The sequence below is a fragment of the Kockovaella imperatae genome (genome assembly GCF_002102565.1).
Source record: "Kockovaella imperatae strain NRRL Y-17943 chromosome Unknown BD324scaffold_12, whole genome shotgun sequence".
Taxonomy (NCBI): Eukaryota; Fungi; Basidiomycota; class Tremellomycetes; order Tremellales; family Cuniculitremaceae; genus Kockovaella; species Kockovaella imperatae.
This window is the reverse complement of record NW_019028952.1, coordinates 526,992-546,672: the sequence shown is the minus strand read 5'-3', so window position 1 is coordinate 546,672 and position 19,681 is coordinate 526,992. Positions and strand designations below refer to the sequence as shown.

Below are 19,681 nucleotides of genomic sequence, written 5' to 3'. Positions count from 1 at the left end.
TTGTCGGACACACTACATTTCCTTTCGATATCATGTCGCAAGGCTACTATCAAGAAACTGGCTATTGTCATGGTTGTCTGTATGTGACCTCTCCAAGACGGAGAAGATTACAAGTCGACGATTGGGCCAGCTGCTAACGAAACCAAGCGGTCTGTGTTTGGTCTCCGCACCTGTCCGCGGCGGTTGAGAGGGGAATAATGAGACCCAATCAATCCATCTGTTTCACATGCTGTCAGTCTTTGTCCCACTGTCCTGTCCAATCCCTCTTCATGCTCGACTCACATTGAGAGATGGTGCAGTATGAAAGAGAAGAAGCCGATTCAATTTCGAGGCTGACTAGATGGTCTTCCCTGAGCCAACAGAGGATGATTACGTTAGCTAATGTTTTTCCCCCTCGTGGGGTACAGAACCGGTCGCGCTCGGACCCGCGTATTATAAAAAGTTGACGAAGCTCTCTTGTATATATATATGGATCCCAACTTGACAATGGTCTCAACGTTGTCCCAATCACCTGATCAGAAGAGGGTCATGATCATAGATAGCTGAACAAGATCCATATCATGTCGGGTCATCCTGACTCTCAAGCTCATCCGTCGTCAAGCTACGGACCTGGCTCAAGTTCCACTCGAGAGCTCCCTGAATCCTCGTCGGATACCGGACGAGATGACGAAGGGTCACCTTACGACAATCCGATCAACTTGTTGAGCGTGTATCCATTCGCAACGTATCAACCTATAGCAAGGAGTAAGCTCGGGCCATTGATCCGATGTCTCTCTGAGTCTCCTAGCTGATCCAGACCCACTCAGCTGCCGAGCATATCTCACCTCATACCGTTCTCTACCAGCCTCAATCCACCTCATCCGACCTGTATCCTCACCATGCGGACTATTTCCATCGTATAGATCATCCTTCTACGCCTGAAGACCGGGCGCTGAGAAAAGCTACGGAAGATAGAGTCAGGGAGATGATGGACTCGCAATCTAGTTACACCAGCTCGTAAGTCAATCTCACTCGACTGGAAATTTGCACGAACTGAGCACGAGGTATCCAGGTACCTACCCACTCCGAGTCCCACATTAGAACCCTCTTCCTACCTCCCATATCCGACCACTGCTCCACCTCACCCTATGCCATACAGCTTTATCGGCTCATACCTCCCTTCTCCCGCCAGTACGGTCCTTCAATCACCTACTCCCGAACGACCGACAACTCCTCCCGTCGAGTTCCTCGATAATTTCATCAAGAATACTTTGATTCAAGCTGACGAGAGAGAGGCAAAAGCGGAAACGGCTCGACTTGAGGCCCAAGCTGTCAAGGAGGCCAAGGAACTAGCAGCGAGGATGAAGCGCAACTCCAGCTCGGCTTCGGCGTCATCTACTAATCTCGCGAATGGTGTAACCGCGAAAGCGTTGACTCGAGACACTGAACCGTCTGGCTCAAATTCGAAGCAGCCCATGACTCCCTCTCACCGACACCGCGAAAGCTCGATCACTTCACACACCTCTACACCACATCTTTCACGAGCCATGTCTCGGGCTGATCTGGCTCAAGAATCCCCTGACCCACTGTCGATGCACGAACCGTCCCCTCCGAAGCGCATGCGATCCTACTCTCGAGAGGAATCTCCTACTATGCGTCATTCTCAACCTTTTTCTGGGAACGGTCATGGTAGTCAGAGCAGATTTGAAGTGGTTCTTTCGACTCGGAGACCCGTCTCTGATTCGTCAGTCCTGGCTAAGGATGAGGATGACGATTCTGGTTCAGAGCTTGACTGGGGTGAGGATCCGCGGCGAGACGCAGATGGCGATTGGGCGATGGGTAATGAAGGAAGATCGCGAGCTTCTTCCTCGCATGCTCTTGAGACGTATGGCGGAGTACCGCCTGGCAGTGCAAAAACAGGCGAAAGGGATAAGAGGAGTGAGCTGAGTCCCCTTCTTTTTACCTCAGCATGAGGCTCACAGCACGTCAGACCACCATGAGAGATTGCAAAACCTCCTCGATGATATCCTCAACGAGTCGGACGGTTTTCCGGCGGACCCTACAAGAGAAGACTTGGCATCCGCTAGGTTCTTCACGAGGCTCGGAAGAGACGGTTGTGGACCCCTCTTATCCGACAGTAGCGTTCAGCAACTGTCTCGATACGTCGTCAGAGTCCAATCGACAAAGAAAAATACTCAAGGGACGGCTCTCAAATCAGAATTGGACGTCGAATCCATCGGTAGGATCCTGCGATTGCTCGACAGGAGTATGCGGGCTGGACAAGGCCTCGTCACGTTTCCGAGCGACACCAAGGTGAACATCGCCAGGGTCAAGCCTGTCAAGAGCTCTCGAAAGAAGAAGAGCGGTTCCAACTCAAGGTCACCAGAAGCAGATGTCGACATGCCTGTGGAATCTGTTGAGGAGATGACGGATAAGGAGATGCAGGATGCAGATGCTAAGCTACTTACGGTCCAGTCTGCGGGCATTGCAGCGGCTTGCTGTGTGACCGTCTTGGACACTGATGGATTGCCCAAACATGTGAGTGGTCGATGGATAAGCTCGCTGAGCGTCTCAGCTGCTCTCTGAAGAGGTCTTATCGGTATCAGTCGGCATTATTCGTCAACTCTTGGACACTGTGCTGATACCTGCCGTCGAGGCACTGGCGGGAGAGAGTGAGCTGACGCAATGGTCACTGGCAGCTGACGGTACAAAGGGATCTCTTCTCGATTTCTAACCCGCGTCATCTCGAACGAATGTGTGTCTCGCACGAAGAAGGGCGCTGGCGGCATGTTCGTACACCCTCACCTCTCCTCAATCGCTCAATCCTGTTGTATCGCCATCCCTCGCTTGACATCGCTCGTATCCCGCACGGACATATCCTTTGACGAGCAACTGGTCATTGGATCCGTCTATCTATCTACCGCAGCTTTGTTCGCACCAGATCAATTGCCTAAGAAGGGCAAATCTAAAGATGGCGACAGTGGAAGGATGGCAATCTTTAGAACATTGGTCACTGAGTCCTTGAGCTGCTTACGCGCGGTGAGACGAGCGATGCAAGATCATGCTGACGGCAGACGTTCGCACGATATGAGGCACATCGTCAGTGGATCCTTGAGGAGATCCTCACGAATATGGTGAAGAATGGAGGTGGAAATGCGTCTCAGGCGAGATTCAGGTAGGCCTGGCACTGTGGTGACACTCTAATCGCGTCTCCAGGCTCGCCGATGGAGGTTCCATATCCACAATCAGTGCCCTCTTGTTGCAACTTGTTCAGGCCTCAGCTTTTGGGGCTGGCATTCGCGTGAGCAAGTTGCGCTCAAAAGGTCAATCGTTGGAGAGTCTGTCCCAGTCGGTACCCATGGTCAGAGAAGATACTTCTGATGAAGTGAGTCCGGCCGCGTGGTATCCAACCGACACGCCGTTAGGAGCAACAGATCTGTACGGGAGAGATTGAGTCCGCCATGAAGTCGTCACATACAGTTCTCACGTATCTTGTCCAGCGGTGAGCTGCCAATATCAAGCGTTTCGCTTACGACAACCGTCCCAGCGCTGCCAAAGCCTCCAAGGGCAATCATGATACTGATTACAAGGCCATTCTCGATGTGTTTGTTGCGGATCTCCTATCGGTCTTGTATCGGCCCGAATGGCCAGCCGCGGCCTTGTTCCTCATCGTCGTATCGAAGACAATGGTCACCCCTTTGCATAATTCGCAGACGGGGAATGAGCCGACTCATGCCAAGATGGTTGCTCTGGACTATCTTGGTGACATTGCGGCCAAGCTGAAAGGGTTTCAAATGCAGATGGAAAAGCATGCAGTCAAGTCTTTCGACGAGGTAAGCAGAGACTAGGAAGGATAAAGCTTACACTTTTAGATCATCTCCACTTCGAATATAGAAGAAGCTGAACGACTGACTGAAGCGCACGCGAATGTTCTTGCTTTTTTGTCCGGATCTGCCAAGGAAGATAGCATGTACCAGGTGAGGTCCAGACTGTGATCTCTTCAAAGGCTCACTCGATCAGTCATCGCTCGACCTTGAGTCCATAGTTGCTGCTCAGGAGCACTATCTCGCGATTGTCAAGATTAGATCAATCGTTGAGAAACTCGACACTGAGAAAAGCGACGAAGCGGCTGAAGAGAAGGCTCGTCTCGAGTCGATCGCTGAGACGTTCGCCGCATCATTGGATAGGATCTGGTCCGGAGAAGATAATGTATTTGCCTCGAACACGTGAGCAGTCGCGGGGCCTGACGTGACTGACCTAAATCAGCTCGGTCAGCTTGGAGTCAGCTAGAAGTGCTGTCATTGGCCTAGCCAAAGGTCGCGCTCTGCAGGGGGCGTTTGACCGAATTCTGGACGCCCTTGTCCTGTCCATGGGCAGTACAGTCATCGGCGTGAGGGGTAAAGCTTTGCGCGGCCTAAGTGGAATCGTGGGTATCGACCCTACCTTACTGAGTCATGTGAGTCGCCCTCGGTCTCCGAGGCTGATTTCCCCAGTCGACTGTACGACGAGCTATCGAATCGAGGCTGGAAGACCCGGCATCATCTGTCAGAGACGCCGCCGTGGAGCTCATTGGCAAATATGTTGTCCGAAACCCCAGCGTAGCAGCGCAATACTATCCCCCGCTCGTGGGCAGAGTGTACGATACCGGTCTGGGAGTTCGGAAAAGAGTCATCAAGCTCCTCAAGGACATGTTTGCGAATAGAGATCGGGGAATGCAAGTTGATATATGTACCAAGATGATTGGCCTGGTAGAAGATATGGACGAGAGCGTCAAGGTGAATTCAGGAAGCCAGGTGTGGGCTGATACCGCAGGATCTCACGGTCAAGACTTTGAGCGAGCTGCTGTATCCTGAGGGCATATCAAATTATCGCGAACCGGCAACACTCCTTGTTGAGATCTGCGATGTGTATAATGGAGCTTGGGAGACCATTGAGAAGGCTATCAGAGAGGTGAGAGAGCTCTCTTTGTCAATGCATATCTGACACACCTCAGATATCCAAATCGGCCAAGACTGAGAAGCCATCTCGTTACGACCAGACTGTCAAAGCGCTCATCGATGATCTCATTGACAATACCGAGGAGACGGAATTTGTGCGTCTCCCTTCTTCACGGGGTGATCGATATTCTAACAACTCTGCAGGATCCGCTGAATCATATCCGGGCGATCTACCTTCTGTGTACAGCCGAGCACGATCTGGTTGATCCGAATCGCGCGGAGAAGCTCTTGTCTTACATTCGATTCCCGCCGGGCGTGAGCTTCCATTGTATTTTGTGACTGCGAGCTGACATCACCAGCAGAGTGATGAGCAGCTCACCAACGGACTCATCTTGCGTATCTTCACCAAATGCATTCCGCGGATGCCCAAAGCAGCTTCGACCTTTGCGGCAGATTTGAATCGAGCTTTATTGCCGATGATCAATAGACCTGGCAAATATGACGTGAGAGAGCCTGTCGACACTCGAACATGAGTCTGATACATCTCCCAGCACCTTCGAGAAACGATGGAGTGCTTCTGCTCTGTGGTCAATCACCTGACTTTAGACTATACCAACGCCATCAAGATCCTTCGGCAGTGCGAGGGTGAGCCGTCAGGGGAAGAAAAGTTCTAAAAAGCATCAGGCAAGCTGCGTGCGGCTCGAAACAGCTACCACAATGGTGGCAATGCTGATTGGCTATCGAGCGATGCCGCAGCTGTCTGCATGTTTATCTGTTCGCTGATCACCGAATTTTGTGATCTCGACGAGGTGGCCAAAAGTCAGTCGACGATTCAAAGTGGTCTGGCAACTATCACCGACGTAGGTGTAGTCTCGGCTAGCTTGCCTGACGCTGCAGATGCCGATAAGGGAGTACTTTTTCGATGCATTCTTGGAGTATTCCAAGATGCCCATTGCGCAAAAGGCCCCACCGATTTGTCTCGGTGAGAGTGGCTTCAATGCACAGCGTCCAAGATGTTCTGACCTCTAACCTCAAGGCAACATTTTCAAAGCCAGTCCACTGCTCATCCTGCGACCTGAATCAAGCGATTGGATGCAAAAGGTTTTTGCGTCGTCTGATTACGAACTTCATTGCCGACTCTTGACGAATATCAAAGAGTTCCTGGTTTCGGAGAGCGAGAGAAAAGCGACAGGAAAACGAGAGACGGATCTGACTGCGTTGATAGGACATGCAGAGTCGTCTGACTCGGGGTGAGCCAGCTGCCTGGTTTTGCAGGGCTGTGCAGGGCTGATCTATGCTTCAGACTCTCGACGGCTGTTGTTCAAAGGAACATCGAGTCGATTCTGCGTGGTGCCAGATCTCAACATGCAGCCACGCAGAACGCTGCAATGGATATTCTGGCGTTCACGGTACATCAGGGTCTGTACCATCCTCTTCAGGTGAGCTTGATTCATACTGCTTATTCTCACCAAGCTCATTCTCCACAGTGCATGCCGATCTTGATCTCGCTCGAGACGAGTGATAATGAACTCGTGGCTGATCGAGCACTGCAATTGCACCAGCACCTACATACCAAACACCCAACTTTGGTCAATGTTCGATTTTTGGAGTGTGCGAGGGCTTCCTTTGACTATCAGCGCGGTCTGACTGCGGAAGTGTCTGGTAAGCTTGTCTCGACACGGCCTATTCAACGCTGATATGCTGTCTTTTAGGCCAGCGCAATGGCGCCGCCCTGCTCGCTTCGTGGTACTCGCTTCTTGGGGAGAAGCGGACATGGAAGACGGACTTTCTACGTCAGATCTGCCGTGCATTCGACTATGATGTTTCGGCAAAGGGCAAGGACAAGGTGAGCTTCGCTAGTCTGATAGCAACTTAGATGGCCTACAGATCGATGATGGGTTTGCACTGTACATCGCTGAGAATCTCGCTGCATTCGAGTACAAGCTTCAGGAAGAAGTCATGACGACTGTCCATCTTCTCAGCGCTGTCATCTCGGCGTCACCGCATCTCGTTGGCGTGCTTGAGTCGGCAACCTTGGATGATGATTCCGGAGAAACCTTAGACGACAAGGTCCTCTCTTCGAGGGAGGGAGAGGTGAGTCGGCCCTTGTGTGGTGATAGCGGCTCATGATCGGTCGACTCTAGGATTCAGAATCGTTTTCTGCCGCTGCTGTCATCCAAGCCAGTATCATCGTCGGCTTGGCAGTCATCACAAAGAATCACTTGCTCAACCTCTATGGTATTCCTGAAGACAAGTGTGTCAAATACCAACTTGGCAAGAAGAGTGCTATCGGTGACAAACCGGCGCTACCACGCAAAGATGATCGAGTGGGAATGAACTTTGACCGTATGCCGCTTGTCCGAGGGGTCCATACCATTACAGAGTTCCACGAACAGAGAAACGCGGTAAGCTGCGGGATCATACACACAGTTGAATCACGGCTGAAGCGACGCCCGCCAGTTTTTACAGCTTTTACTTGAAGATGGGACATTGGATGAGATGGATCGAGAGTCTGCTTAGGAGCAGAATTTGCACTGTATAGTAGTAGGTATAAGTTGTATATATATACCAACATACCATGAGTCACGAGTCATGACCAGGTCGATTCAGCCGAGGTCACTATGCATAAGTCTGTTGCCCTAGCCCCGTCGCCGTAGCCGTTGTTGTCGTCGTCGCCGCCGTCGTTATCAGCCTATGATCTATTTCTTTCTTTTTAATAAGCGGATTAACCGGGGAAAGGGAGTCCGAGAATATATCCGAGTAACATCGACGAGACATCTCCACTGTATTCAAAACAGCGACAACAGTTGTTTTCTTTTGGCATAGCGAGAGCAGCAGGCCCCTCAGCTCTGTATCATTCATCGAGTGCCCTTCGCACCCAACCCCGTTCCTTTGTCGCCCGGATGCTGGTCAGACAGCCTGTCGCTCGACACGTCACCAGAGGGGACCTTGGAGCCATTAAAGTGAGAGTGGGTGTAATGTGCTAAGACTGAAGCATATCGTGTTGATGGTTTGTCCGCTCTAGAGTATGACCATTCCGCTTTGGCAAGCTCGTCAAGCTGGTGCTGGTGCTGGTGCTGGTGCTGGTGCTGGTGGACAATCGCGACCCTTTTCTTCTGCCAAACCTGCCAAATCCCAATCATCCGAACCCAAACCTCTGTACGCCGCTCAATCTTCTCTGCCTCATCTTCCCGTCCCGACGCTGAGCTCGACATTCTCCAAATATGTTGAGACTCTCCAACCGTTATTGACGCCCAGTCAGCTGGATCACTCTAAATCCCTCGTGAGGGACTTTCTACAGTCTGAACAGGCTCAAATCCTGCAAAAGCGCTTAGAGGACAGAGCGGCAGAGAAGGACTCTTGGTTGAGTGAATGGTGGAACGAAACTGCGTATATGGGTTACAGAGGAAGGATACTGCCGAACGTTTCTTACTTTTACATCCACGCAAAAGGGTTGGCAAAGGGAAAGGATCAAGTTGAAAGAGCGGCAGAGCTGGTCAGAGGGATCGTAGAGTTCAAAAAGCTGGTCGTGAGGTGAGTGTGTGTGTCCGATAGCGTCAAGTTTCCACCACTGGGGAATATAGTGTGGAGCTCAGTTAGCTGACTTCTTCTTCTGCCTGGCAGCGAGAGGCTCGCGCCGGAGTCCGTCAAGGGCCAACCCTTATGCTCTGCTTCCTATAAATACATGTGAGAGCGGAGTTTCGGCTCATGTACTGTCTTTATAACTTACCAGTCCGACCTCAGGTTCAACGCGGTTCGAGTACCGACCAAACCTGCAGACGTCCCCAAAGCTTACGCTGGAGATCTTGAACATATTGTTGTCCTGTGCAACAATCGCTATTTTAAAGTCGATACAAAAGGTCGATCGGCATCCGAACTGAGTGACGCTTTCCGAAAAATCAAGGAAACTGCAAAGAGCCAACAAGGGATCAATCTGGGTGTTTTGACTGCGGACGACAGGGATGTCTGGACTGATGTGAGTGGTTCGGTTATAGCAGGTGGGAGAAATCAGACTGAGCTCTACCACAGATTCGCGACAAGCTCATCAAGACATCCGCTGCGAATGGCAAAGCGATCGAGACGATCGATTCTGCCATATTGCTCGTGTGCCTGGACGATGCGCCTGCACCTCAGGGAGAAGATCAACGAGCTTGGCGATATTGGGTTGGAGGATCAGACCGAAAAGCCAAAGGCAAGGCGTTGAATCGGTGGTTCGACAAACATCAGTTGATCGTGGATGAGAATGGAGGTAGTGGATTCAATGGCGAGCGTGAGTCGATTTCGGTCGACGACCTTATCAAATCAAGGCTGAGCTGAAGCTGTGCAAACCACAGACTCGATGCTGGATGGAACTCCGACACTGAGGCTGAACGAGTTCATGCTTGGGGGATTGGAGAAAGGCGTCATCCCGCTCGAGCTGCCCGAGGCGGAGAGGAATACTGAGCCCATGCCTGAGCCGGAAGAGATCACGTTTGATCTCCGGAAACTGAAGACAGTCATCAAGGAAAGTCAGAAAGGCTTTGAAAGGGAAATGAAGCTGCAAGATCTCAAGGTGGGTTTCCGGCATTGAAATGAACAGAGTGTGTCTGACCTGCAATCTAGATGGTCAACTTTGATGAGTATGGCAAGAACGCCATTAAAGGCTACAAGATCTCACCAGACGCCTGGGCGCAAATGATCAAACAACTCGCATTCTTTAGATCGTTCGGACGACCTGGAGTGACTTACGAATCGTGTCAGACGAGAAAATACCTACTTGGTCGAACCGAAGTCATCCGATCTGCATCAGCTGAAGCGAAAGCGTTTTGCGAAGCGATGGACGATGCCAGTGCCTCAGACACCGAACGCGAGAGACGCCTTCGACGAGCTGGCGAGAGACATCTCCAGTATGCTGCTTGGGCGGCTGATGCGCAAGGTGTCGATCGACACATGTTTGGACTGCGCAAACTCGTGAAGGAGGGTGAAAAGATGCCTGCAGTATTCGAAGACGAGGCGTTCTCCAAGAGTAGTCATTGGGAGATGAGTACGAGTCAACTCAGTACGCCGTACTTTGATGGATGGGGTTATGGAGAAGGTGAGTGATACGCTTTACAGATGGCTCTTGGCTGATCTATTAACTTCAGTGGTTGACGATGGCTACGGATTATCGTATGAGATCAACAACGATTCCATCAGATGGTGCGTCACGACGAAGAACAATGACGCTGCCAAGTTTGGAGAGGCGTTGAAGACTGCCGCGCGAGACATTCGAAAGATGATGGATCGAGCAAAAGATGCCGTGGGAGGAGAGCAAAAGGCGAAGCTGTAAATGAAGTGGGAGGGCCGGGCCGACAGGCGGAGGAGGGACATTAGATTCATATGTCTAGACGATTAATGCTCTTGCATGGTTCCTGAAGAAGGCAGAGGGGCTATCCTATATGCATGGTAATACAATTGATGATTATACACGGGCTGATGCGATGCGATGCGGTCCGGTCCATCTACTTTCGAATCTTGGTGAGGAGGTAGTTGATCTGAAGTGGATGGGCGGGCGGTGTCAGACGTGCGTTCGCTGCGGGCCTCGAGTGAAAGTCACTCACTGAGCTTTTTGGCACGACGGGCTTCTTCGGTGTCTTTGACATGCACAGATGTAGTGATTTTGAAGCCGCAGCGCAATCTGCAGCTGCTCGAATGTCGCCTGATGCGGCGAAACAGTTGAGAACCGCGCTCATTTCTTCCGCACAGGGGATCACGAGGGGGTCTGGATTCGAAGCGAACATGCGGGACCGAAGTTTGATCGTGAGCGCATCGAGAACATTAAAAGATAGTCGGAAAACACAAGGAGATGAGATCATAGTTGACAGCACGAGACGTGGGATGTGCAGGAGGGTCAATCAAATGAAGATAATTCGGGAAGAAAAGGACGAGGAAGATCAGTTAAATGCGCTTCTCCTAGTCGACCAGGTTCAAGACTCACTCTTCCTCGGCCTGACTTTGAACCGTAAGATTTTGGTCGTCATCTCTTACTTTCCGGGGCCACCCTTATCCTATCGAGAGCTCTCTTGCAGACCTCCAAGGCTGGCTGTCCTCCTTCGTAGAGTGAGTACTGCCAGACAACAGCATTTCAGCTGGAAAATTCATCCTAGCATCGAAACTTAATTGCGTTCACCGGTATCGCCTATCGAGGGTTTTTTTGGGTGAGCGTAAGTCGAAATGCTACGGTGCCATCCTCTTACGCTCCCTGGACTGAGCATGAATGGACCGTTGGGAGGCAGAAATGTGGCACGCTGGCATCGATGGCCCCGGCGGATTTGCTTAAGACGTCTTGACGTCGCCATGGATTATCCTGAACCGCATACAGGGATTCGCCCCTGAAGATGTGATGGAAGGTTCATTCGTCTCGAATGAGCCCAGAGCCTCATGGGCGATCCCCGGGTCATGGGCATTGAATACGTTTATCAAGGCAGCATGTTGATATTTTCAGACGTCTGATTCTCCCCCCTCAGCTTACGATTCGTCGAGCAATGGTTTGAACACCTTGACCGGCAGTGCCCCGAGATCAGCGCACCACAGGTTGGGAAAACCTACGCTAGTTAGCGGCGAACGACACACGAGCCTGCTCATTCTTCCGAAACACAACCGCAACAGGACATCATCTATAAATGTTGGCTACAAAATGTCCCTCACCAGCTTGTTATCAACTTGTGGCAGGAGGGATAATGAACGTTACTGACCCAGTTCAGTTTGGAGGCGAATGATTTTTCTTTTTCTTTTTGCATTCAGCGTTCGATGATCTCGCTCATGACCACCTCTCATTACTCATTCATCCATCCATCTACCCATCCTCCTTCAGTCTTTCTTCCACTACCTCAACGAATCTCCCTTCATCCTCATCCATTAATTCCTCACGCCTCCTGCAGTGAAACAGGACTCGCACCGCCAGGCTCCTCGCCCTCATCCCCTCTCCCTGTTCCAACCCAGAGCTGACCTCTATCCCGATACGCAATCTTGAGCATGAAAAAGACACTTCAGGCGATCGCCAGGGTAGTGGCTGTCCCTACACCACCTCTGCCTCCAGGTGAGTCTATTCTGCCGATCACACAGCCCGCTCGTAAAGTGCCCATCTTCTCCAACTACCTCGGGCGCTGGGGGCTCACTTCCCATCGTTCAGATCGCGAGACCCTCGATCAAGTCGACTCTCTACCCATTCTCACATCATGGGAAAGCCCACGTCAAACAGATGATCGCCCCGTGTCCTTTGAGCTACCCGCTACGAGGCCCCCGACCGATTCCACCATCCGCGCAAGCCGCCGCCGCCGTCGTCGTCATGTTCAAGAGCCATCCATCGATTCGCTCTTCATCAGAGGCTTTGACGTGCCTTCGACTCCACTTCCTTTCCGCCATCCACCACCTTACGAGCCGTACGTCAGTCCACCCTCATCACCTCTCTTTGGCGCGGAGCCACGCAACGCAAGTGCCAATGCTGGATCCCAGGCCGGCCCCTCAGGTTCAGTAGGGGCCACGTCGAGGTTCCCTAGTCTCCCTCAACGGAGCGTGACTATTTGGGAGAGACGGAGTCAATGGACTCGAGGACAGGAGGAGGCAGCAGGAAGGACTGACTCCCCGCCTCGAGTTGCCGCCACCACCTCTTCGGGCCATCCTGATGTGCTCACATTCCACGCTTTTGACGATCTCCCATCTCCCGTTCTCCGGCGCATGGTAGATGATTACATCAACACACGAGCAAGGGATCAAGGGCGACGATCGACTGCTCTGCCCGACGTGGTCATAGGATCAGGTTCAACGGGTTCAGTTCCGGGCCCCCCGAATGTTCCCCTACCCCCCGTACCCAGCATGGAGCAGCCAGAGGGTGCACTCCCTCGTCAGCCTTCGTCAACGGCGACCGTCAGAGCTCTTGGCCTAGAGGTGGAGCATGGCAAGCCTCGAGGTAGATGGATACCAGACTCCTTCTACACGCCCTTCCCCAGTCCTCGCCCCGCTCGTACAGTCACTCGACGACATTCCACCTCCACAATCGTTGAAACGCGAAGGTCGCCAACGGAGACAAGTCTGCCTGCCGATCACATTTTCAGCCGTTCGCGGGCTGGTGATGGAGAATCTACCATCCTCAACACGTCTATCGACTTTGAAGACGCCATCATGTCTTTCGGGGACGCAGCTTCGTTCGATTTCAACTCAGGCACTGAAACTCGGTTGCAGAACGTTGATACGCCGGAGTCGACGAATCTAGAGACAGACAAAGATGTACCCTTGCACAACCTTAGATCTTTCGGACCACTTATGGACCTATCGGGTGCTACCGAGCCTCGCAGGCACTCGGTGGTTGCGGTCGAGCTCAAGTCAGCCTACTTCAACGACAGCTCCAAGCCTCTTCCCTATCTACCCTCAAGCGGCAATGCTTCGCCGAGCCGAGATCCAAGCAGCAACGCAATTCTCTCCAGATCACGCAGCTTCGTGGCAGACTCACCTCCTCGTCTTCCTGCCTTGGACATTCCGACCATCACGCTGGGAAGTGACTTGTGGGATACCCCAGTGCAGGCCACTGAATTTGAGGAAGATGATGTACTTGATCCTCATCCTCCATTACCATCTGTCGGGCGATTGCAAGAGCCTTCGCCTCCTTTGGTCCCTCCCAGACCTCCAAGAAGCGCCAAACGACTGAAGGACGACGTCCATGAGGCGGATCTTGTCCCTCTCCCGGCATTTGCAACTGACAATGACAGAACCCCCGCTAGGACTGGACAGAACATCTTCAAGAGGCTCTCTGAACCCCTTTTTCGTCGGCTGCAGACTAGACCGAAGCGCAGGCCATTTGAGAGTGTCGATCTGGCGCCATCCAGCTTGGAAGCCCAGCGTCTGCGCGAGCAGAGGAGACAGGCTGAACACGCTCGGCTCGAAAGCGAAGACGAGCGTGCTAGACCCGATACGCCTCGTCCTATCAGCCCTCAGAGCGATTTGAGAAAATCAGTCGACGTGCAGAGCTCGGAGAGCGATACAACTCCTCGAGCTTCCCCTCCGCTGGACAGCGCAACACCCCTGCTGGCTGGCGAACATCAACTTGATCGATGGCCAGATCCCGATGAAAATGATGAGAGTGACGAGGACGAGGATCTCGCTCTGATGGGGGACATTCTCGCTGCATTCCCACGGCCACCAACCCACACACCTCAACCGTTCCGAACTCCGCCGGTAGTTGAGAGGCGGCAACAAGCTTCTTCCTCCAATGGTGCCGGTCGATCAGAGCCGACTCCAGATACGCACGAGGTTTTACAGACACCTTTGACTGCGCCGCGAGCATCCAGGTCCTCAACACGGGATACTCGTCCAGACATGTTACTGTACAGGACAAGCCCTACACCCCTTCGTGGATCAAGGGTCTCGCGTAATCTTGGCGAAGTCATCCGACCGCCTGCCAGTGATGTCTCTCCCGAGGAACATAGACGTCAGGAATCGATCGACAGGAAAGGCAAAGGGAAGAGCAAGCAAGAATGTGGCGAGAATGCTGGTCCCGGTGCGCTTCGAAAGATACATCAGGAGGCATTCGACAAGATCATTCAAGGAGGCGAAACGAGAAAGCTTCGTGGCGGAAGGGTTTAGTGGAATGCTTTTTGGAATGTGACTTGCGGCAATAGTATGCTTTGCAATCGTTTTTTGTGTCTCTTGTCGATGTTGTCATGTTCTCGTTGTACGTGCTCTCGAATGTATCTTGGGTCATCCACACCTAGTCTGTGTGTCAGACAGCTCGCAAGCGTCATCTACTTCGAACATGAGACTGGATGCATTTCGATCAGGGTGTGTGAAGCCAAGGCTCTGATACAACAAGTACATGGAATGCTACAAACTTCACGACGAATCTAACTATCATATAGCCTTTGCAGGGCTTCCTTCACAGGTTCGCTTTGGAGGGAGAGGATCCGCCTCCGCCGACAGTTCCCACTCCTTCGAGATGAACCATCAAGTCCGACGTGAGAAAGTCACTTGGCCAAGTCGCTTTGACCTGATTGAGCATGTATTCACTTGCGATCTTGACATGGTTGGCATCGATCCCTGGAAGAGAAGAGACTTTGGCAGATTCTTCAGAGAAGATGGGTTGGAGTGAAGATGGCGTAATGGATTTACCAGAGTCCTGCGAGGTTAAGAACGTTGTCAGTCTCCATGGAATCGACATCCATCCAACGAACGGACATACCGTCTTGGAACCGTACTTGCACCATTGCCAAAGCTGAACACGGGCAATTTCCGCCGTGGCGGCGTCTTCCTAATTATCCTTAAGCGTTTTGCACGGAAGAAAGTGACTTACCATCAGATGGTTGATTGGTACGCAACCGTTGCCAGAGATCCAAGCGGCACAATATGACAAGGCGCTTGATCCCTCGTCAGGCTGCATCCGTATCGTGAATTGAGCGTCACTTACGCCGACACGTTATCTCGTACTCCCGGGTCTGTGATTTTGCCGGGAACTTTGGGATCTGCAATCTGCTTATCCGTCACAGAGACATCTTCCCGGCGTATATGGTACTATGCAGTGGTCAAAACTTGACCATCCAATTCATAGGCAGGACACACCTGATTTGGGCCTTTCATGTGCTCGTCAAAAACGTCCATTGCAATCTTGATGAGAGCCGGATGAGCAACCCAAGTTCCATCATGTCCGGCTTTGACTTCTCGAAGTTTGTCCGCCCTGACTTTCGCCATGGCTCGATCGTTCGCATTGGTGTCATTCTTGATAGGGATTTGGGCAGACATACCACCCATAGCGGCGACTTTGCGCCTAAACAGGAAAAATTGAGATGATGCCCTCTCACTTCCATTCAAAGCCGAGCCGAACCTTTACTCACTTGTGACAAGTTTGAATGAGCAGCCGAACATATGCATCCATGAACGGGACCGTCATGGTGACGTCTGAGCGATCGGGGAATACACAGCTCTTCTGTGCTCTCTGTTTCTTAATACTGGAGCAGGTCAGCGAGCATAAAAGTCAGCGATGAAGGCGACCTACAAGCTGAAGATATAGTCCCATCGACCACAGTTGAGGCCTGCCGAATGCTCTTTGAGTTCGTACAATATTTCCTCCATCTGAAAAGCGGCTGGCAAGGTCTCGATAAGGACCGTAGCTCTGATACAGCCTTGGGGTAGACCAAGCTTTGACGTGGCGAGGCAGAACACGTCGTTCCATAGTCTAGCTTCGAGATGATGTTCCATTTTTGGAAGATAAAAGTATGGTCCGTATCCTCGTTTGATCAGCTCTGCGGCATTGTTAAAGAAGTAGATGGAAAAGTCGAAAAGAGATCCGGAGACGGGTGAGCCATCGACGAGAATTCTAGGTTCATCAAGGTGCCATCCACGAGGTCTGTGAGTCCGTCAGCGGGTTGCACCGTAGTGACAATGGCATACTCGCCTGACGAGAAGCACAGCGGGCTTTTCGACGAGCTTGTATTGCTTGCCATTGGTCTCAAAATCGATCTGGTGTCTATCAAGAGTTAACGACATGCTGTATCACACGTCTTGATGCCTCACCGAATGGCATCGTGCAGATTCAACTGGCCATGGACCATGTTGGACCAAGTGGGTGAGTTTGAGTCTGTTTCAAAGTCAGCCCGTGTTCTCGATTCTCGCACCGACTGACCCTCAAAATCCGCCATGAATGTCTTTGCACCCGAGTTGAGAGCATTAATGACCATCTTGCGGTCAGTCGGGCCGGTGATCTCCACTCTGTTCAAGGGATCAGCTCAGGCCCACCACTGGCTATTCAGCTCCGTACTCACCGTCTATCTTCGAGCCCTGGTCCAGGAGGTGCGCAAGCCCATGCAGGTGACTTGCGGATGGCCTCCGTTTCCGATAAGAACTTGAGTGTCTTGCCCTGGAGTGACGGTCATCAGCTAGACCCCGAAGTAACGAGAGCGCGCAAACGCACCTTGTCGAGATCCGCCTGAACCTTTCTCCTATTTTCCAAAAGCTCCTTGCGTCTGGAGTCAAAGGTTCGGTGAACGGTCGCTAGGAATTCGAGTGCCTCATTGCTCAGGATCTTCTCTGTGCCCTTTGGCGGGGCTAGAACGAGGTGAACGCCTTGTGGGAGAGTACTCATGGTTGTGAGGGTGAGTTGATTGATGAGGAGTCAGTCTTGCTTGGGTGGAGCCTGCCTCAGCCGGGAACGGTGGACGCGAGGTCGCGGGGGTATCACTTTAAGCTGCTGCTGAATCGATGCAGCTGGTCTGGCTGATGTGATGAGCGGAGGGGTCTTAATCAGTTCAGTCCTCTATCTATATCTATCCATCCATATCCATCTAACACACGAACGAGTCACTTGATCCGATGATTTCCGGAGCTCCGAAATTTCAACAGTTGCCGGTGGACGGCCGGTTGGAAAATAGTAACCGAAGACTGGAGCGGGGGGTGGCGAATCATCATCAGTTAGCGGGGTATACCTATGCATGTACGTGGTGTCAAGACTAGTCCTCATGCTCTAAGCCCTCCTCCTCTTCCTCCACCACCACCACCACCTCCAGTTGTCACTGTGACATAGCTAGGCTGCTGCCCGTCGCTCACCATACTTGCCAGCTCGTCCGTCCAATTGGAAATGGGAACAGAGGCTTGAGGAGTGGCAGCAGTGTCGAGTCCCAAATGTATCGGCACAGTACCTGTATCCTCAGTCTGCAAGCCATCATCCATCGACACCTCTGAAACCGCCTCCTCAGCTCTCTTTTGGGCTTCTTGAGCGTCGTGCCACTTCCAAGGGTCTTCCGCTCCCATGAGCATCTTTTCAGTCGAACGACCCTGAGTTCGCAGCGCTAGTGACCTGACGAAGGGGCTAATTTTGTGATGGGTGGATCCTTGACACCAGATCTTGCCTTTGGATTGGCATTCTGGGTCGGTACATCCAGGTGGTCCACGATTGTCTGAAATACCTCTCGATTCAAGGTCTCGCTTGATTGCGTCATTGTTGGCCAGTTCCGAGTTATCCAGCAAGATCTTTCGGCCATTAAGGTTGTATCTGTCCAAGACCCATCTGTCCAAATCATCGTCCGTTCCCATCTCCTCAGCATGAGCCAAAGACAAATACTTCGCAGCTGTGGATCCGACCGTGTCCAAGTACTTGGTATCGACGATTGAATCAATCATTCGACCATCTGTAGCGTATCTCGTACCTTGACCACCGGGCAAGCTCATAACACCTTGACTCTCATCGAGTCCATATGCTTTCTTCTGAGCTGCGTTTTCCATTGACATGGGGTGGAAGTGGTTCGAATTGGCAAAATCGGCCTTTGTACGTGACGTGGTGTACTTTGAAATGACCTCGTCCCTTGCGACTTCGGCCTTGGTCTTCTGTCTTGCCAAAGCAATGTCGAGCGAAGGGAGCTCGTCCAGGGCATCTCGCTCTTCTTGTGTAAGCAAGAAAGTCTTCTTCCCTTTTCTCGCCTCCTCATATTGCTTCAACCACGCGTAGTGCTCTCCTCGTGCCTGAGCCTCGTCATACGTTCTTGATCGAACCAACTGAGCGAATTTGGGAGTATCAGATGTATAATAATCTTCCCGTGTCATGGATTTCAATTCATCTCTCCAAGCCTCTTCATAGGATACAGGCTTGCTGAACGCGTCAAACAAGTCACTGTCATCGGTTCCACGGACTCTGCTTGGTTGATCTTCATCAGGTAATAGTCCAGCATTCTTGACACCTCCTTCTTTTGATCCATCGACGCCGAATCGCCGGATGAGAGGGTACATTTGATCCATCGTTCCGTCCGCTGAAGAAGTCGCCAGTGTTCCAGTTGAAAAATCGTACAGCTTTGTCGCCAGCAACTGACCGAGCCTTTCCTCTCGCGTATAAGTAGTGGCTTCAGAACCTTGAGATCTATGATATCCTCGTTGATCCTTGACTGTTCCTCCGACAGATTCATCAAGACCTTGTAAATGAGCCAATTTCCACTCATCATTAGCGTGCTTCGCATCATGCCAGTCTTGCGCTTCTTGATCATGTAACAGTTTTTCAGTAAATCGCAACGATTTACCAGACTTCTCTGTCGTGTCACGTAGTGCGCTCTTGGTCGTACCTGTAAACTTGGTCAAGGGCTTGACCTCAGTGTACGGTTCATCGGGAATACCCAGTCGCGATCGATACTGTGACACAGCCCATGATGCCTTGCTCTCCCGTACGGCTCGCGCAAATTCTTCATCCGTCGCCAAATGTGTGTTCTTTCCAAATGGCTTAAAGCCTTTCTCTCTGTCCCACTCGTGTGAGGGTATCTTGAAAGTCTCATCGGGTCTGCTCGTCTCATAAGCGGATCCCAGCCGCTGGCCAACTCCTTGAAAATGGTCGTTCGAGTTTGAAATTAACGTCGACGATGACGCTCCAGTCGTAGGTGTGCTTTCCAAGAGGGATGACAAAGTATGAACGACCATGGTGGTGGTGGTGGCTCGCGACCTGACAATCGTTCCAGAGTAGTTGAGCTGGCCAGTATGTGAGAAAACTGATGTCTATTGTGGGGTAAGAGAATGTCGAGGTCGGACAATATTCCGGTGGCGAGCTTTCTTCGTGAACCCATACCACCTTTCTCGTGTCATCCTTTCACATTTTCAGGTGCCTCCTTTCACGCAGCGTTCTTGCGTCGCTTGACACTACTGTCCAGTACGCGCGGCGCGATGCAGGCAATCAGCCTGGTACTTGTAGACGAAGCCACAAGTCGGACATGCGTCAACGAGTCAGTCGGACAAGCTCAGTCAATCTGTCAATATCGTCGTCATCAACGTGCATACGAATGTCCGAAGCC

General features: G+C 51.8%; 6 protein-coding genes across 6 annotated transcripts; 3 read left to right on the top strand and 3 right to left on the bottom strand.

Moving 5' to 3' along the window:
• Window positions 1–446: 446 nt before the first annotated feature.
• Window positions 447–7,622, top strand: BD324DRAFT_633983 (hypothetical protein). Its single transcript, XM_022016686.1, has 28 exons — window positions 447–744; window positions 807–996; window positions 1,052–1,917; window positions 1,970–2,517; window positions 2,555–2,651; window positions 2,693–3,018; window positions 3,054–3,154; window positions 3,196–3,364; window positions 3,405–3,481; window positions 3,527–3,812; window positions 3,852–3,956; window positions 4,000–4,205; window positions 4,246–4,435; window positions 4,473–4,754; window positions 4,792–4,929; window positions 4,973–5,071; window positions 5,121–5,231; window positions 5,279–5,419; window positions 5,468–5,561; window positions 5,601–5,776; window positions 5,814–5,898; window positions 5,953–6,166; window positions 6,220–6,355; window positions 6,404–6,578; window positions 6,629–6,762; window positions 6,804–7,010; window positions 7,061–7,321; window positions 7,377–7,622. The coding sequence occupies exons 1-28, from the start codon at window positions 561–563 to the stop codon at window positions 7,434–7,436; spliced, it is 5,658 nt and encodes a 1,885-aa protein (XP_021869346.1). The 5' UTR covers window positions 447–560; the 3' UTR covers window positions 7,437–7,622.
• A 322-nt stretch (window positions 7,623–7,944) lies between these two features.
• Window positions 7,945–10,351, top strand: BD324DRAFT_604005 (acyltransferase ChoActase/COT/CPT; the record flags this gene model as incomplete). The annotated part of the gene is made up of 7 exons (XM_022013970.1): window positions 7,945–8,450; window positions 8,541–8,603; window positions 8,661–8,892; window positions 8,946–9,186; window positions 9,251–9,468; window positions 9,519–9,990; window positions 10,040–10,351. The coding sequence occupies 7 exons, from the start codon at window positions 7,945–7,947 to the stop codon at window positions 10,222–10,224; spliced, it is 1,917 nt and encodes a 638-aa protein (XP_021869345.1). The 3' UTR covers window positions 10,225–10,351.
• A 45-nt stretch (window positions 10,352–10,396) lies between these two features.
• On the bottom strand, window positions 10,397–10,627 carry BD324DRAFT_652842 (hypothetical protein; the record flags this gene model as incomplete). The annotated part of the gene is made up of 2 exons (XM_022018564.1): window positions 10,397–10,429; window positions 10,496–10,627. 2 exons carry the CDS (start codon window positions 10,625–10,627, stop codon window positions 10,397–10,399), a joined length of 165 nt encoding a protein of 54 aa, XP_021869344.1.
• Window positions 10,628–11,840: 1,213 nt separating this feature from the next.
• On the top strand, window positions 11,841–14,633 carry BD324DRAFT_119242 (hypothetical protein). Its single transcript, XM_022011952.1, has 2 exons — window positions 11,841–11,973; window positions 12,067–14,633. Exons 1-2 carry the CDS (start codon window positions 11,910–11,912, stop codon window positions 14,511–14,513), a joined length of 2,511 nt encoding a protein of 836 aa, XP_021869343.1. The 5' UTR covers window positions 11,841–11,909; the 3' UTR covers window positions 14,514–14,633.
• A 44-nt stretch (window positions 14,634–14,677) lies between these two features.
• Window positions 14,678–17,274, bottom strand: BD324DRAFT_633970 (malate synthase). Its single transcript, XM_022016685.1, has 12 exons — window positions 16,831–17,274; window positions 16,682–16,776; window positions 16,543–16,628; window positions 16,434–16,497; window positions 16,315–16,386; window positions 15,916–16,266; window positions 15,755–15,868; window positions 15,483–15,687; window positions 15,331–15,434; window positions 15,217–15,280; window positions 15,106–15,174; window positions 14,678–15,042 (listed from the first exon to the last, which is right to left on the bottom strand). The coding sequence occupies exons 1-12, from the start codon at window positions 16,999–17,001 to the stop codon at window positions 14,803–14,805; spliced, it is 1,635 nt and encodes a 544-aa protein (XP_021869342.1). The 5' UTR covers window positions 17,002–17,274; the 3' UTR covers window positions 14,678–14,802.
• A 67-nt stretch (window positions 17,275–17,341) lies between these two features.
• On the bottom strand, window positions 17,342–18,718 carry BD324DRAFT_633968 (hypothetical protein). The gene has a single exon (XM_022016684.1). The coding sequence runs from the start codon at window positions 18,645–18,647 to the stop codon at window positions 17,373–17,375; it is 1,275 nt and encodes a 424-aa protein (XP_021869341.1). The 5' UTR covers window positions 18,648–18,718; the 3' UTR covers window positions 17,342–17,372.
• Between the last annotated feature and the right edge of the window lie 963 nt (window positions 18,719–19,681).

Excerpts from the sequence above, each read along its gene's own strand:
- BD324DRAFT_633970 (XM_022016685.1), bottom strand. The coding sequence starts at position 17,001 with ATGAGTACTCTCCCACAAGGCGTTCACCTCGTTCTAGCCCCGCCAAAG. Across the intron at positions 16,777-16,830 it reads TTCAGGCGGATCTCGACAAG|GGCAAGACACTCAAGTTCTT; the intron begins GTGCGTTTGCGC and ends CCGTCACTCCAG. Across the intron at positions 16,267-16,314 it reads CCCGCTGTGCTTCTCGTCAG|ACCTCGTGGATGGCACCTTG; the intron begins GCGAGTATGCCA and ends ACGGACTCACAG.
- BD324DRAFT_633983 (XM_022016686.1), top strand. The coding sequence starts at position 561 with ATGTCGGGTCATCCTGACTCTCAAGCTCATCCGTCGTCAAGCTACGGA. Across the intron at positions 3,482-3,526 it reads CTCACGTATCTTGTCCAGCG|CGCTGCCAAAGCCTCCAAGG; the intron begins GTGAGCTGCCAA and ends CAACCGTCCCAG. Across the intron at positions 4,436-4,472 it reads ACCCTACCTTACTGAGTCAT|TCGACTGTACGACGAGCTAT; the intron begins GTGAGTCGCCCT and ends TGATTTCCCCAG.
- BD324DRAFT_119242 (XM_022011952.1), top strand. The coding sequence starts at position 11,910 with ATGAAAAAGACACTTCAGGCGATCGCCAGGGTAGTGGCTGTCCCTACA. Across the intron at positions 11,974-12,066 it reads TACACCACCTCTGCCTCCAG|ATCGCGAGACCCTCGATCAA; the intron begins GTGAGTCTATTC and ends CCCATCGTTCAG.
- BD324DRAFT_633968 (XM_022016684.1), bottom strand. The coding sequence starts at position 18,647 with ATGGATCAAATGTACCCTCTCATCCGGCGATTCGGCGTCGATGGATCA.